This window comes from Oryzias melastigma, linkage group LG20 (assembly GCF_002922805.2).
Source record: "Oryzias melastigma strain HK-1 linkage group LG20, ASM292280v2, whole genome shotgun sequence".
Lineage (NCBI taxonomy): Eukaryota > Metazoa > Chordata > Actinopteri > Beloniformes > Adrianichthyidae > Oryzias > Oryzias melastigma.
The window spans coordinates 26,001,667-26,018,844 of record NC_050531.1 but is presented as its reverse complement, the minus strand read 5'-3'; the positions used below and the strand labels follow the sequence as shown (position 1 = coordinate 26,018,844).

Here is a 17,178-nt window from a genome sequence, read left to right as displayed (position 1 = left end):
TTTGACTCATTTAAATAAACTTGTTTTTAATTCATCAAAATATACTGGAATTTTCTGATGAAAGTACGGCATGCACAAATCAACCACAAAATTACGCCTAGCTCCCTCATTTTCTAACCGATTTCCACAAAACATGGCTCAACTTAAAGCTCAGGAAATCATTGATGTCCTGGTATATTTATATTTTGGATATCTCTACAAACTAAGCTGTAAATAGTACAAGAACGGCGCATTCTAGTGTTACAGGTAACACACTGATGTCAAATGAACAGACTTTTTCTTTGTGCAAGAATCTATACAACTCAGCTTGTAAATGCTGATTACCCAAGCCCAGAGAGGAGGAGGATTGATTGATGAAGTTCAACAGTATGACTGGCTTATAAACTTGACAAAGTGAAGTAGCGTGTGTGTGTGTGTGTGTGTATGAATGTGTGAGAAAGTCGGTGGATGAGCAAAGTAATGCCTCAGAACGGTTTCAAGAGAAAAATTGTAATCTAAAGAAAACAATTACGTTAAACTGTTCATGACACTAGTCTGGATAAATCAAATTGGCTGTTATGACCACATCAAACCGCAACAGTTTTGCTGAGAGGGTCTCCTCACCACGGTGGCTCGAAGCTGGACTTGGACTGGACTTTCAGACCAAGCTCACCAGACAAAGGTGTTTCTCCTGAGGCCGATGAGATGAAGAAAGCAGCAGCAGCTTTGGCGCAGGGTGTAGGAGATGGTCGAAGACTCTTCTGGAGCTTACGACCACATGTGGCTGAAGTTCTGGTGGTCATCTGGGTTTGCACAGCCAAAAGAGTGGATGGTCGTCGAAAAAGCATGCTGGATTTAAAGTTCACTGGAGTTTAGTCTCAAAGCGGATCGTTCAATCAGTTTCAAAAATAAGAAGCACATTTGGTGATGGCACAAACTTAGTTAGGTGGGGTAAGTTGAAATAAAAACAAGACCAAAAAGACTGGAAGAAGTTTCTTCTTCTTCCTCGAGCTGTTCTCCATTCAAACCCGAACTCTAACGGAGCTCCAACTGAACTGACTGCTGGATTAACACATCAATATTTACACAGAATTTTAGGTTATTACAAATCTGCACATTGATGTCTTTAAGTGAAATGTACAAATAGAATGCATCATATTTATAGCTTTAAATGCCATATGAATAAGAAATATCTAGATTTTAGCTTTTTTGGTAAAAGAATCAAACTACATCATATCGCCAAAAAGTTACTTGAATCCTTTCTGTATCGATTCCTAGAACATGTATTGTGATGCATATCGAATGATGTGAGAAGCATAGATACACACCCCTAGTAAACATCAATTCAGTGCTGGATTTGTGTTTTTGGGTTTAACTTCTTTCCAGGAGATAGGTCAAATTATGGATATAGTTTTATGTCCACAAGGGTGGTCTCTTTAATTTGCGTACGCAACAAAATGTCCTCCATACAACTGTGGTTCATCAGTTGCTTCTTTTTATTGATATCGGCACAGCATTACCACAAACAGACTGATCATGAAACTAAAACACCACAGCTTCTTTGCTCCATCTGCCTTCATGAAAGAGAAATATATCATTCTTTATGATATGCAGTCAGACAGCAGTCTGGTTGTATGTACTCACATTAGGCAGCATCAGAGAAGTTCTAGTGTACGACTGAAAGCCCACAGATACGTCTCAACATTTAGATTATCGTGAAAATAATTTACTGTAACTTTTCAAAAGTTTACACGATGATTCCAGTAGATTGTGAAGGAGAAAAGCATCTCGACGAGCCGCTTTTCGCCTTCACAATCTACTGGAATCATTATGTTAACGGTTGAAAAGTTACATTACATCAAAGAACATAAACAGAAACTCAAAATGTATATAAACATGCTTTAACAATAAACTGAGCTAAACATAATGATTGAACTGCTGCTGGATAGGCTCCAGCAGTCCTGTGATGTACAGGTCAATCATGACTACAACTATAACGTAAAAGAGTAAAACTGGTTAAACATAGATGAGCTGCCACACACAATTGCAGCATGAAAACACAAAGAGGGAACCAGCTCTGAATCATCTGGTGTTACAGCAGTCGTGGGTTGTTCTCCTTGTAGTCATGCGGGTCTCCCTTAAAGGGCAGATGGGGAGGGTGATTGCAAATTCCCATGAGGAAGATGATGATGGTACCAAAGGTCATGACTGGAGTGATGAGGAAGAAGCAGAGGCGGTCAACCGTGCGAGCGATGCCACTCCAGTTGTCCTTCTCCTGTGAAAATCACAAACTCACGTTAGAACTGAACCAAAAACCAAGAAGCCAGCAGTGACCTATTGACCCTTACTGAGGGGAGTATCAAGAGTTGAAATATAGTTAAATGTACGTAACCAGTTTTGTCTGCTTAATACATGAGAAAACAATCATGCATGTGTCATTTTTTGATCTTTTTTGTCAGGCGAGTCCTCAGCCCACAGCATACCTGGCTCATGCTAGCCTGAGCAGAGGACTTTGATGATACATGGTCAATTTTAGGTGGTTTTTGTTTTGAGGGTAACAAATAACATTCTTGAAAAAAAAGAGAATTTACCTCTAATCAGTATCGGTTATTGGTATTGAATATTTTATCCAAGTAATTGTATCAAATCTTGAGAGTGTGGTATTTGATATCACCAGTCTGCTCTCTGTTGCAGGTCATTTAACAGGTCGAGACTAAGTCAGAGGTCAGCAACCTTTAACAGTAAAAGAGCCATTTGGGCTTGTTTTCCACTGATCAAAGCCTAAAAGGAGCCATATAGTCTTACTTTAGCATTTAGGACATTTGGATTTGCATTCATGACCATCTTTTTTTAAAATAAATATAAATTATGTCTTTTTTGACACACACAAAAAAAAGAAACAATATAAAAAGAAACTATAATTTCTCAAAATGTTTTTTTTTTAATGTTTTTACCTTTTACCTTTAGTAGATGCCAAATTAATGAAAATGCTAGCTCATTGCCTAATTACTATCTGAACTCCAAATTAGCATAAAATTCCTCAGTAAATTAAATCAGCCAAAAATGTTAGTACGTTGCTAAAATAAAAGCTAAACTATAAATTAGCCTAAAAACTCAAGTAGATAACAAATTAGCCAAAAATGTTAGCATACTGCTAAAATATTAGCTAAACTCCAAATTAGCATAAAAATTTAATTTGAAGTCAAATTAGCCACAAAAAAGGTAGCTCATTGCCCAATTACTAGCTGAACTCCCAAATGGCCTAAAATTCCTCAGTAAACTAAATTACTCAGAAAAGTTAGCCTTGTTCTAAAAAAGAAGCTAAATTCTAAATTATCACAAAAAACTTCAGTAGATAACACATTACCCAAAAACATCTGCATGTTGCTAAATTATTAGCTAAACCACAAATTAGCATAAAATTAATCAGTAAACTAAATTCGTAAAAAATGTTTGTCTGTTGCTAAAATACAAGCTTAATTTAAATTAGCCTAAAAACCCAAGTAGATAACAAATTAGCCAAAAATGTTAGCATGTTGGTAAAATAATAGCTAATCTCCACATTTTTGAAGTTTCATATTTTATTTTTCTTCACCCAGAGAGTCACCAAGGAGGGATAAAAAAGCTACGTGTGGCCTAAGTGAATATTTCCTATGATTTTGAAGACCCATTCATTTTCTTGTGATTGTTTTGTGCAAAGATGTCATTTAATTATTCAGAAATTTGCCATTTTGGATGTCTGCTAATCAAACTGGCTGATCTCAAAAGTTATCATAAAAGATTTGTATTTTATTTTGATTGAAAATTTGATCTTATCTTTTCTAAACTGGAATGTAAAGCTAACTGTAATAATTTCAACAGCTCTACAGATTAAGTTTAAAATAGTTGACACATTTGTGAATTAAAAAGGTTGCTACAAAATCCAAGTCCCTGATGGATCAGAGCTTTCAACACGCGTTCAATAGCTGCACATTTTGTACGTAGAGCTCAGAAGGCGCCTACACACCTACGGCATGTGGTGCGTTCAAGAACTTAGCGTGAGTTTCATGAACGTGCATCCAGATGGTGGTGTTCACACTGGAGTAGTGCCGAACAAGCAGGAAGCAGTAGGGAGGGAGCTTCTTCTTCCTCTGTCATTCTACAGTTTACTAGAGCTCGTCCACCACCTACAATAGGTAGAGGCTCAGAGCCAAAAGTCAAAGCGCAGCAAATCTTGCTCTTTTTTTCACAGCTTTGCTCCTATAAATTGGTGTCATATAATTCTTGCCAGGCACAAACCACAATTATTAAAGGGTAACCAAACAAGGAAGTTGGAGGCTGACTCCGCCCACAGCCGAAATGTGAAAATCTAACCAGAGGGGTGGAGCTGGGGAACAGGACTGTTATCACTACTTGAGCTGCAGGTCATGACGTGGGACTTCTGAAATGACATAAGACTAAAATGGTTTGATTCATCATTAAATTCAACTGTAATATCTCGTTCCAACCTGTAGGGGCAGCACATGGGCGTTTTTTGACTATAATTTCAAGAATTAAGCAAGTTTCTTTTAATTTGTCACTTTTAGAGCCCCATTTATAGAGGTCAACATACAAAAAAAGTTGATTTAGGGTTTGATTACCCCTTAAATTCTCCTTTGTTCTCATGTTTAGATTGGTTGGCACTTCTGTGTTTTGAAAAAATACTACTAACATGTAGCAACTAAATCTGAGTCCCTGATTGGTCACAGTTCAGCGTTATTGCAATTTAGCATCAAGAAGTTAAGCTGGTGATCAATGAACACCTTTGTCATGTGTTGAGCCTGCAACTGGACATAAAAACTTGCGTAGTGACGGGTCTTTGACAGAGTTCTGAAATTCAGAAGCCGGAAATTCAGGTTGACGTGCGTTTACTAAGACTGTTAACGGTAAGAAGATGCTGTTTGAGTTTTTCATTAGAGCAGATGAGCAGCAGCTGATCATGAAGAGCAGGGGTCCCCAGACTTTTTTTCTTGTGAGGGCCAAATAACTGTAATCTTCTGTGATGTGGTTTGTATGCTAACAGAAAAAGAGTGAGAAATGCAACCTAAATGTAAACATTTATGGTTTTTCAGAAAGCCACTCATGGCCATACTTTAAATAATTAATTTCTGTAGTATTCATGGAAAAATAACTCTAAAACATTTTAAAAAAGGAAACCAATAAATAGTCCATCCTCTCCCGTCATAGTCCAGACTGCAGAAGAGTGGAATAAAAGTCTTGATTGACCAGACTGAGAAAAAATGATGCATCTCTGATAGTGTTTGGGGGGCCGGGCCAAATGTGGAGGAGGGCCGGAACCGAGCCGTAGTTTGATGAAAAGGAGCACCATGTCTCACCTCGTTGTAGTCGTTCTTGTTGCGTCTGTGTCTGATAATGTAGTTTGCTCCATCCACCGCCGGCTTGATCTCTGCATACAGCTGATCTGTCACACCTCCATCTTCCTGAGGTTTCACCACTGCTCACACACAAACACAAAACGAACACACTCAGCCTCCTGAACTTAAGTCAGCCTCTATTTGTGATTTTGATGTGTTGTCACATCAGGAGCTGAATCCATAGATAAATATGCATCAAGCCTATTTTAATGGAAGGAACGTAATCTCTTGGATCTGGATTACTGAAACCCTCTACAGCTTTCGCAGGCTCCAGTGTCATGGCTGCCACACACTGTCAAATCAGGTTTTAGGTGCTGGACTTTTCATCAGTTTTTGTTATGTATGAAAACAAACTGTGTTTGCAGCATAAAAATATGAGCTAAACATTTCCTCTTTGCTCTCCTTCCTGTTATGTTGCATAATGCGGCAGTAGTTTAGAGAACCGCATGTCTGTGGATGATTTACAGGTCAAGGTTAAGTGTCAAAGAATACCAATGTTCCCCTCAAAATAAGTTAAAAATTGTGAAGTTATTCCAGAAATCAGATGAATGCTGGTAGAAAATCTTTGAAATTTCCAAAGGAAATCTGCTAGCATGGATGATAAATGTGAAGAGTGAAGGATTCAGTGAACACCTATACCGTGCATTGATGAGACAGGTCTCTGACGGTGAAACATTTGCTTACAAAGATGTTCTAGGTCCAGTTTTTGTAGACGGATTGCAGAGATTTGGAAAGTTGCAAAAACAGAAAACTATTTAAACCTTTAACACTGGAGATTCAATGTTTTTAGTCTTTGATTTGCTGTAATTTTTTAATTGTTAGCACAATCAACGTAATTCCAGTAGATTGTGAGCCACTTTTCTCCTTCACAATCCACTGGAATCCCGTTGATCGTGTTAACAGTAGGTGTTAAAGGGTTAAAAACTATCAAATGCAGCATTAAACACAAAAAACTTTAAAGAAATCATGTTAAAATTAAAATTGAATCTGAATTGCATGCATCATCACTGGTTAACCGTAATTTGGGTGTTACATTATATGTGATAATGCTACCGTGGATGTTTTTGCTGAATGTACGTGGTCGCTGAAGATGCTGAATACATTTATTTTAATTGATGAATAATGTCATGAATGTGCTGAATGTTTTGCTACCAAACTGGCATCATTTGCAGAAAGTGCACAAAGAATTTGAAGAATTTCTTTAAAAAAAATCGCAATGTTGCTAAAATATTAGCTTAACTTCAAATTAGCCAAAAAAACCCTCAGTAGATCTCAAATTAGCCAAAAAGGCTAGCATGTTTCTAAAACAATAGATTAACTTGGGAATAGCCTAAAAAACCTCAGTAGATGCTAAATTACCCAAAATGGTTAGCATGTTCCTAAAATATGAGCCAAACTCATAATTAGCCTAAAAAACCACAGAGGCATTAATGTCCTCAACATGCTGAACGTTTTGATACCAAATTGCATAATTTGCAGAAAGTGCACAAATATTTGCAGAATTACATAAAAAAAATCAAAAAATTTTCATAAATTTCAAAATTTGTGTACAATTTCAAAAGCTTCATAAAATTTCAAAAATTGTTTAAGTAAAAGTAAAAGCATCCTGGAAATGCTGAATATTTTATTTGCATAAATTGTATACATTCAAAAAATGTCCTATTCATTTTCAATAGGGATGAAAATTTGCAAACATTGCGTAAATCTTAAAAAAAAGTAAAATGTACGAATACCAAAAGTAAAAGAAGGAATATCTTTAACGAGCTGAACGTTTTGTTACCAAGGTTACAGAATTAGCTAAAAGTGTGACTGAGTTTCTACAAATCAAAAAACATACGGAAGAATAATAAAGAGAAACAGAATCACTATAGTTTGAATACAAATATGTGCGGCTGCTGGCAGGTCTCTTGGTAAACAGTGATACCTTGATGCTTCTGTGTCATACTGTGTCGACTATAGTAAAGAGCTGATGTAGCTTCACAGTCTCAGACTTCATGGACCTACCTGCAGCATGCGTGGGTCTCTTGGTGAGCCCGTGCCTCTCTGACTGCTTCTCAAACATCAGCTCGCTGCGGGACTTCACACTGTAATACTCATCGGCCGCAGCAATGTATCCCACCGAGCTGGATCGCCGTGGCAACGCACCATCCCACTGCGGCTCTGGCTCCGCCGGCTGGGACATGTGCAAGATTCGGGGCAGCCGCTCAAGGAAAAACTGCAGGACCAATTTAAAAACAAAGAAGAGTTCAATTTAAAGACAAGAATAATGCTGATTGAACCCAATTCATGGGAGAAAGAAGCCATACACTGATTAAAAATAATCCTAAAAGAACTAAATCGGAAAGGATTTTTGGGGTTTTTTCCTAAATAATTGCATTACCCTCTTGGTCCATCGAGTCATGACGTGTGTGCTTGGCGTCCTGAAGTGCAGGTTGAGGACGACCACACAGTTCAACACCACCACCGTGACGAGCACCATGATGAACATCAAGTACCTGAAACACACCAGACCCTCAACCTTCAGGTAAAAATGGCTCCTGCGCTCTCTGTCTTCCTTTACAGAGTTTAAAGAAATGAAATCATGGAGACTGTTCTGAAAAAGGAAAGGTGTGTTTGTAACGTAGAACCTGAAAGATCTTGTTTGACATTTCAAACATTTCCATTAACTGACATTACACAGAATCCAGATAAAGATGTCAAAATCAAGACTGAAAAAATGTCACATTCATCGTCTCAAACTCGTCCTCATCTGCTCTGCATTTGGTTAATTAAGGTCAAAATGTATTCTCGAATAATTTCTACGAAGTGTCACCACTTGCACACCAGTGACACACAACTACTGTACAAGATCTGATATTTTAATTTTAACTTTGATTTAGGATTAAAATCATGGAAACATTTAGTCAACACATTTTGAGAGTCACTTCTATCAAAAAGGTTTTAACTTTGGATGCCGCATTTTCTCCAACATTTGTTTTTGAACACCAGCTTAAGCCACAATTCTGATATCTGAAAGCCTCTAATGCTGATCTTCTTGTTTAGTACATATTTCTTCCCATAAACGTTCTGATATATTTGTATGTCTATGTTTATCTTTACATGCTCTTTGTTATTCAGATCCACGCTCAATAGTGTCGGTTTGTTTGTCGTTTCTCCGGTTACTGTCTCTTCTCACTCCTCTTTCCTCCTTCAGAATCTGTTGAAATTATTGTTTTAACGGTTGAAAAATTTTATTAAATCAAAGAACATACAGACTGGAGCTCTGCATTATTACAAAATGTTCATGAACACATTTAAGATTTTTTTCATCAAGAAGCTCATCTGGACACTTTCTACTTCCTTCTATTTCTTTATTTAAAAAGCTTGGTACTTAACTACAAAAGGCTTCACAAATAAACTTTATTTGGAAAAGTTTTTCAATGCTCCGCCAGTGATCATCAGCCACCAATCAGAAAAGACACAAAGTTCACTGGCTTAAAAAAAAGAGATGAAAAAAGAAATCCGCTGCTAGAAATAGTCTTCAATTGCTGAACCTGTGGGTGATGTTCCCACATGTTGCCTGTCGTTCAATTATACGGTGCAAAACAACAACAAAGATGATTCGGAACAGCCGGTGATGTAACAGAACAACTTTGTGAAACAAGTTCCACGGAAGTTTTGAAACATTGCAGAAGATGTTCTTCATTTTGCCATCAGACCGCACTGAGCATACACCGGTTTCTGCATTTCAATAGACTCACTCTAATTTGTGGACGCTTCATTCTTGATTTGTGCGTAAATTAGGATTTGTACCAACGTATTTTTGATTTGTAACTCATATAATGTATTATATTAATTATCAGGAATATATTTCTAAGAAAGTGGGAAAATTTCAAGTTTCACCAGATATTATTCACAATCTAAGTTCAGAACGGCTGAAAAGAAAACTCTGATGACCCAGCATTCTTGTAGTACTTGAATGCCTCACTCATGGATGAATCAGCGAAAGGAGAAGAGTCTCACGATGGAATTCGTGTGTTACTTAGGTTTTGTAAGAGGCGATTTGTGTCTATTTTTTTTTTAAGATTTTTGTGTGTAAGTAGTTTCAAGCTGTTGTAATTTTAATTAGTGCATGTGTAAATTGTATTTTTTTTTATTTTGTAATTTTTTTACTCATGCACAAAGCATATTATATGAGTTACAAATCAGGAATAAGCAGTACAAATCCAAAATTATGCACAAATCCTAAACTAGAGACACACAAATCAAGAATACACAGGCACAAATCCTTATTTAAGCACAAATCAAGAATTATGCACCCAAAAATCTGAGTGAGTCTGTATTCTCTCCATATCTTTCTTCTGAAATTAAAACGCTGCCTTCTCCTCACCAGACAGCTTCCTTGTCCTTTCATGACAATAAAAGCATAAACTTGTAAATTTACTATCTTAATTGTTTGTTAATAATGTTAATTGTGCAATAAGAGTTGGTTCTGGCATCATTGTTGTTTAGCAAGAGCTAGCGAGCTCCGCTTCAGCGAGCTAACTCACTCAGTGTCCGTTTAAGCCAATCACAGGTGGGGCCACCACTGAAACTCAGTTGGGGTCCACATTTTCTGCCCACTTTTAGCCATAAGGGGCCCACTTGGCTTTGCTATCTGTTTTTTGATCAAATAATGTAAAGAAAGAGCAGCAGAATCAATCATTTTGCACCAATAAACTAGAAGTTGTTGGGTTCTGAATAAAAAACTCAAATCCATCTGTCTGGTCTTCTTTGAGCAGATAAGACAGTTTCCATGTTACTTACTTGACAATGAGCGGGACAGACATGGACGTCTCTGGAAGCCTTTGAGAAATCAGCAGCAGGAAGACAGACTGAGCCAGCAGCACTGAGATGGACAAGGTCATCTTCTCACCGCCTGCACAGAGAACACAAACAGAGTCTAGCCGTACTTGTGCTGCAGTCTGCATGAGAGCCCTAAAACCCTTTGAAAAACTTTGTTTAGATCATGTGTCAAAGTCGAGGCCCGGGGGCCGGATCCAGCCCTCCAGGTAATTCTATCTGGCCCTCCAGATCATTTCATTTTTTTGTTATTGTTATTACTTCAACCTCCCCATATCCTGTGGACTGCACAGGGGGCCAGGCAGTGATGTTCACCTGATAAGAGTGTACTCTTTGTGTGATTGTTAGAATAGAGAAAGTTAGACAATTGGAGTGTAGTTGGTGTGGAGGTATCACCAGCACACTCCAGGTGAGCAGCATTAGTGCAGCGAGGAGCCAGTCTGCACATCTGAAAAACAACTAGAACACTCTACAAGAAGATTCAGTCATGCATCAGAAGTGCGTGTAACTTAAAGAATCCTTACAAATTCTTCATGGGCAGATCGATCCTAAATATCGATAGTATTGATCTCAAGTTGGTTTCGATACCATCCCACTGATATCAATATTTTCACTCTTGTTTGAAACTTTTCTGTATCTGCAAAAAGAACCCAGCTGAGTCGCTGTAGAAGGTAATTAAAGGGGGGGACTTACAAAAAACATTTATGCTAACTAAAAAAAACTGAGATCATAAGGGTTCATTTTACATCCACATGTATTAAAAATATCAGCGATCCTCAAATGCTCAGTATCGTCCAGCCCTACTTCACAATACATTTAGCAAATGCACAACAATGACACGTTCCATTTTCCTGACGTGCCTCAAGGTGGCCGTGCAAACCTCAAAAGAGCTGCAATGCTTCCCACTCCAATGGAAATTATGTTTTTGGTTTCTTGATTTTGGCTGAAAAAAGACACATAATTTGAAGACCACTAGGAACAATTGAGAGAACCTGTACCATGTGACCAAGGCTTTGATAAAAAGGTTTGTATATTTTACTTGATTTATTAAAAAATAAAATATAGATTTGTTCTTTTGGGGGGGTCATTATTACTAGTTTCAGTCTTGTGCTCTTAATGACACAACCCCTGCATCTACATGAATGTATTTTGCCTTTCCATGTGATTGCTGCAAAACATGCACTAATATTTAAAATATGTGTACTTTTTTTCATTTGAAAGGCCAGCTCATTCAAATGTCTCCTGCTTCCTAATAACATTGTTTATTCAGTTGCACTAAGGCTTTTATAAGCAGCGAATGAGGGAGGGGCACTGACTGTCAGCCGGCAGGTAATAGACGAACGAGGCCAGGAAGGAGATGAGCACACAGGGGATGATGATGTTGACGATGTAGAACAGAGGTTTGCGCTTGATGACCAGGTAGAAGGTGATGTCCTGGTGCTTGTTGCTCTCCATGGGAATGTGCTTGTAGATGTTTTTTTTGGCCGGTCGATGGATGATCTCCCACTCGCCGTTTTCTGCCAAAGCAGAGAGAGACAAACTTTAACCTCCGCTTCACACTCCAACTGAGGATCCTGAACGCTGAAAACATGTTCCTCAGACTGGTTTCTTCTCTGAAATTACACATCTGCGAATCCACTACCAAATCCTCCTGCTCACTTTTAAAGCCATCCACACCTCACTCCATCATACCTGTCCAGCCTGATCCACATCGCCACACCAGCCTTTGAAAACTAACCACTCGTTTGAAAATGTTAACAATATTTAACTGTTTTCTTTACATCACTGGTTGAAAAACCATTTAGAGTTGAAAGATGATCAAATGTGAAGAAGAGTTTTACCGGTGAAGCTCTCAGGGTCGATGATGATCCACTCCACCGTCCACGTTCTGGTTGAATTATTTTCTAGCTTTTCTTCGTCTTCTTTCAGCAGCATCCGGATCTCCCTGGCGTTGTAGGTCAAAGACCTGCAACAAAGTGAATTCCAGAGCACTTTGTTGAATCTGTGAAGCGTGTAGGTGAAGCCGTTTTTCACATGAACACGTTCCTCTCAGAAGCAGTCTTTTAGGAAACTAAATGAATTCCATAATAATCAATCAAAGTCCAAGCTTACGTGAACTTAAGCGTGCAGTTCTGCCAGTCAAAGGGGAAATAGTTGACGTTGATGGAGCATGAGGACCTGAAGATGGCTGGAGGTAGCCAGTAGCAGAGTCCATCAGGGGACACCAGTACGTTGCTGTAGTACGCCACCTCAAACTGGGCATCGTTGCTGGAGGTGGGGGCAGAGACGACATATCAAATATTTCTCAAAACCAAAAACAAAGATTGACGGTCAAAAGAGAGAACGCGATCATACTTGTTTTCCAGGACGATCTCCGGCAGCCACACCATGCTGGATGGCAGACGGAGCATTTCAATGCCATCAAACTCAGACATGTTCCAGGACATCCTGGTGTCGTACCACGTCTGTCACAAGACAAGAAGACTGACCACAAGGAACTGAAGATCTACGATCTTTGGACACAAAGATTAACATACGTGTTCAATCCAGACGTTGGTCAGCAGCGTCTCATCTGCTTCTTTCTACAAACAAAGAAGAAAAATTAGAGGAGACATTCCAGAGCTCAGATGTCAACAACGGTAGGATCAGGATGAATCCTTGAAAGACAGAGACAACACGTTAACACTGGAGCTCCAGAGTTTATGGTCTTAGGTTTACTGGAACTTTTCAACCGTTAACACGATGATTCCAGTAGAATGTGAAGGAGAAAAGGGGCATTTTTCTCCTTCACATTCCACTGGAATCATCGTGTTAACGGTTGAAAATTTGCACTTTGTTAAAGATATTAAATGTCACAAGTGTTAAAAGGTTAAAGTGCTGCTGTGTGTTTCTTATTCTCTTGACAAATATCATTTTTTATGCTGATGATGTCCAACAATTTTATCAACCCAGTCTATTAACTGGACCTTTAAGGGCATCTTAGAAGTATAAAAATCTTAATTTTTTAAGACAACAGATGACATTATTATCTAATACTTAACTAGATTTAGCTGTTGGAGTAAAAAAAAAGATTTGTACCAGAGAGATGAGGTTGGAGAGTGTGAGGGCGAGGAAAACATCCACGGTGTCCTCTGGTCGCTCGACGGGTCGCAGCTCTTTGTTGTAACTTTTGTCGATGAACAGATGATTGATCAGACGCTCCTCCTCATTCCTGCCCCAACACTCTGACACACAGAAGAGATCAATCGAGGTCAACCACTTTACATCCTAATTAGGACAGGTTACTATCATTTAGGAACATGATGGTTGAGATCGAATCAGCTTGTCTTCTGTTTGTGTTCAGTCCTTTTAAAGCAGGAGTGTCAAACTCAAAAACCAGAACACACCTTAGGCCACGTGCTGATCAGGATAAACATTTATGAAACACTCTAAAACTACATTTATAAAACTTTAAAACCATAACTTTTTAACAAAACTATGAATAAAAACAAACAGGAATATTATTCCAGAATAAATCAATTTAAATATTAAATAACTTTCAATATTTTACTCTAAAAATACATTTTGTAAAAATTATACAAGTTAGAAATAAGATAAACATTAAAAGGAAACTAAACACTTATAAATAACCTAAAGGATTTTGATCTTCATAAAATATATCTTGTTAAAATTACAAAATTATGAACATGCTGCAGAACAAAACAAAGAAATAAAATGAAATTTGTGCTTTTTATCAAAATAACATAACAATAATAATATTAATAACAATAGTAATAATAATAAAATAAAACGATCTGGTGGCCGGGTCCGGCCCCCAGGACCTTGACTTTGACACGGGTTTAAAAGAATCTTAAAAGTCTGATTTGACATTTGTAAAACTCAACCAAAAGATATTATTTCAATAAGAATCATCACCTGGAGTAAATATTGTGACCCATCTACACCCCTATTTATAAAACATAAATATTAAAACGTAAAGACTTCATCCTAAAACTCGTGTAAAGAGAACATCATGAACGTCTGACACATAACATACAAAAAAGGTTTGTCAATTACAACCTAAAAGGACATGAAATTTTTAGAACCAATAAAGTCAGAACAAAAATAAAGGAAAAAAGTGTTTCAGTGCCGAAGACCAGACTATGGAATAAACTTGAAAAATCAACAAGAGTCCAGCTAGATTATTACATTTAAAAAAAAGAAAGAAAAACGAATGCTCACAATATATGAATTATAAGGTCATTGGGAACGGGTTAAATTAAAAAAATAAATACATAAATTCTGAGATATTTTGTTTATTTTCTTGTTATTTCTTGTTGCTTTTGTTTTGTTTTTTTTTTGGGGGTGGGGTGGGGGGCTGTTTTTTTTTTGCTTTGACACATCAATGTTACAGCACAATGAGATAGTTTTGGCTACAATAGCTTGATTGGTTTAGTTAAATGAGACAGAGACAATAAGTTTTCTCCTTTCTGTCTCTTTTCATTTTCACCAAAGATGAGTATTATGACATTGGTTGTTGTGTGCTATGAGAAGGAAATAAATACAGTAAACTAAACTATTTCTGTCATTACAACTTTATAATCGTAGTTTTTCTTCACCTTTCGGGGTCACCACAGCGTAACAGCACCCACTGTTTCGCATCAGTGATTTGTCAGAGTTTTTACGCCGGATGCCCTTCCTGACACAACCCTATACTTGAGGGGCACAGGGACCCAGTTAGGCAGCAGGTCAAGGGTCTTGTCTAAGGACCCAATCTGGATGGACATTCCCAAACTTAATTGTATTACCCGTAATTTTCCCAAACCTTCATTGATCAAAAAGAAAATTCAAAGCCTTTCAAAGTGGCATCTTTACTGAAAGTCACTCATCCCACTGGTATAAATAACCGGCCCACAAAACATTCCTGCCATATATAAAACAAACAGGATCTGAATGTGCGTGCGCACCCTTGTGCACACTTGTGTTTACGCTCACAACAGCTGCTCTGCACTGCTGCTGGGAGCTCAGCTCTTTCTGGGTCAACAGTTTGTTTGTCTTCAGTCAAACGCTGTCTTTCTGACTTTCTTTGAAGATGAACTACCTTCAATTTACAGGAATTTTAGCTTTAATTTAAGGGTTTTGAATTAGTATGATTTTTGGCTAAACTGTCCTGTGCCTTAGGAAACCAAAGTTAAATAACTCAAAAACAGATTAGAAAAAGGAACACACAGTATATCCAAACAATTTCTCTCACATGCATCCGTTTATACAATTAATATTTTGTTACCTATTAATGCAATTCTTTTTTTCTTTTTTTTAAAGCTTAATATAAGACGTCGGGGTTGTAGTTTAACATCAACTCACCAGCTGAGAGCAGAGTCAGCAGGAAAGCAGCAATCAGTCCTGCCTGTCGAAACTCCATGACTGCCTGGTTCTGCGGAGCCCCAAAGTCCTTTACCCCCAACGGCAGACTGAGGGGAGGAGTGACATGCACAGCTGCAGAAACACATGGGAGAAAATAGAAATCAGACAAGGGGAGAGGGCTGCAGGCATGCTCAGACACAGCTATCTTTACAAAGACTTCCTTCATACAATCTCCCATAAACATGTCAGTGAAATTACAGTGATGTTCTGCTTATTCTGAAGATAAATCTGTAAAATTATCATCAAGTCATCTCTAATAGAAATCAAATCAAGGCTCTAATTTAAAAAAAATTGTAAATTTAAGACTAAACATTCAAACTTTATTTTTTCTTCACACCAACGACCCGTTCTTCTGAATCCTTTAAGTGTTTATGTTCTCTGATTTACTGTAATTTTTTAACCATTTACACGATGATTCCAGTAGATTGTGAAGAAGAAAAGCGGCTCGTCGAGGTTGAAAAGTTGTGTTTGAGCGTCGCAGGCGACACCTCAGGTGTTAAAGGGTTAATGTGTGTGAATCTCATTCGTCTTTTCTGTTTGAGCCTTGATCCAGGTGTCACCTCGTGTAAACTATCTCCATATATTTCATCACATATTACCTTTGGGACACTAAAGAACATTTTTTCAATTAAATATTAATTCTTTTAATGAGTCCTTCTCAAACCCAGAAGTCAGAAGCCTCAATCTCTGAGGCTCCTTGTGGGTACCGCCCATTTTATGACATCATCTTGGAGCCGGTCTCAGCATTTCACCCAAGAAAACGAACAACATCTTAACTTTTTTCAAAGATTGATGAGTATTTGTGCATATAAAAAGAACGTTTTTTGCTGATCACGGAGAAAGCGGTGTCTGTAAGCCTGGAGGCGGGGTTTCAGACTCTTCTTAGAAGGGGCTGTTCCTCTCTTTGTGACATCACAATGTGAGGAGACACTTGTTTTCTTGGACAGGGAGAAGTTGGTGCTCAGAGCAATGCGTGAATGGATTAAAAATATTATCTTGGGTTGTTTTTTTGTGACGAATTAACATTATTATACAATTTAAACTTTGGATGCCTCAACCTTCCTCACTTACTTTGGTCCCCAGCAGATTGAGCTCCTTCCCTTTAGCTTTATAGGTGTGCATATATTTTAGCTAACATCTTTTTAGATCAATGAAATAAAAAGTCTTATTCCTGGAACCACGTCTTGTACCTCTTTTGTGTAACAAAGTGGCATTTGTTACTTTTGTGTTTACTTGTGTCTTGCTTGAGTTTACCTGTTTCATAAGTGTTTATGTTCCACTCAGCTGCTTACTCACCAGGTCATGATGGGACAAATGTTTGTTGAGCCATTTGTCCATTTGTGACACCTTTCTATGATGAGTGGGAACAAAGTACTGTTCGAATAAAGAAATCCAAAATCCAGAAAAGAGAGACAAGTTGAATGGTTCGAGGGGAAAATACAAGTTAAATCTTCCTCAGCCTCATGTCTTTTCTTGATTTTGAAGTAGAAACCATGCAAAGAGAAGACCCTACTTTGAAGCCATGGTTTGAAAAAGTAACTGAAATTGATGGTGTAAAATCTAGCCAGGTCACTTGTTTTGA

General features: G+C 37.9%; 1 protein-coding gene across 1 annotated transcript; it reads right to left on the bottom strand.

Annotated features, from left to right (window-relative positions):
* Positions 1 to 1,457: 1,457 nt before the first annotated feature.
* On the bottom strand, positions 1,458 to 15,885 carry chrnd (cholinergic receptor, nicotinic, delta (muscle)). Its single transcript, XM_024292697.2, has 12 exons — positions 15,537 to 15,885; positions 13,272 to 13,417; positions 12,731 to 12,775; positions 12,549 to 12,658; positions 12,306 to 12,461; positions 12,035 to 12,159; positions 11,510 to 11,710; positions 10,158 to 10,269; positions 7,753 to 7,867; positions 7,377 to 7,587; positions 5,334 to 5,452; positions 1,458 to 2,254 (listed from the first exon to the last, which is right to left on the bottom strand). Exons 1-12 carry the CDS (start codon positions 15,778 to 15,780, stop codon positions 2,072 to 2,074), a joined length of 1,767 nt encoding a protein of 588 aa, XP_024148465.2. The 5' UTR covers positions 15,781 to 15,885; the 3' UTR covers positions 1,458 to 2,071.
* Between the last annotated feature and the right edge of the window lie 1,293 nt (positions 15,886 to 17,178).

Coding starts and splice junctions, on each gene's coding strand:
- chrnd (XM_024292697.2), bottom strand. CDS start 15,780: ATGTTTATGGGAGATTGTATGAAGGAAGTCTTTGTAAAGATAGCTGTG. Junction 11,711..12,034: donor CGACCCTGAGAGCTTCACCG/GTAAAACTCTTC, acceptor CTGCTTTGGCAG/AAAACGGCGAGTGGGAGATC. Junction 7,588..7,752: donor TGACTCGATGGACCAAGAGG/GTAATGCAATTA, acceptor TTGGTCCTGCAG/TTTTTCCTTGAGCGGCTGCC.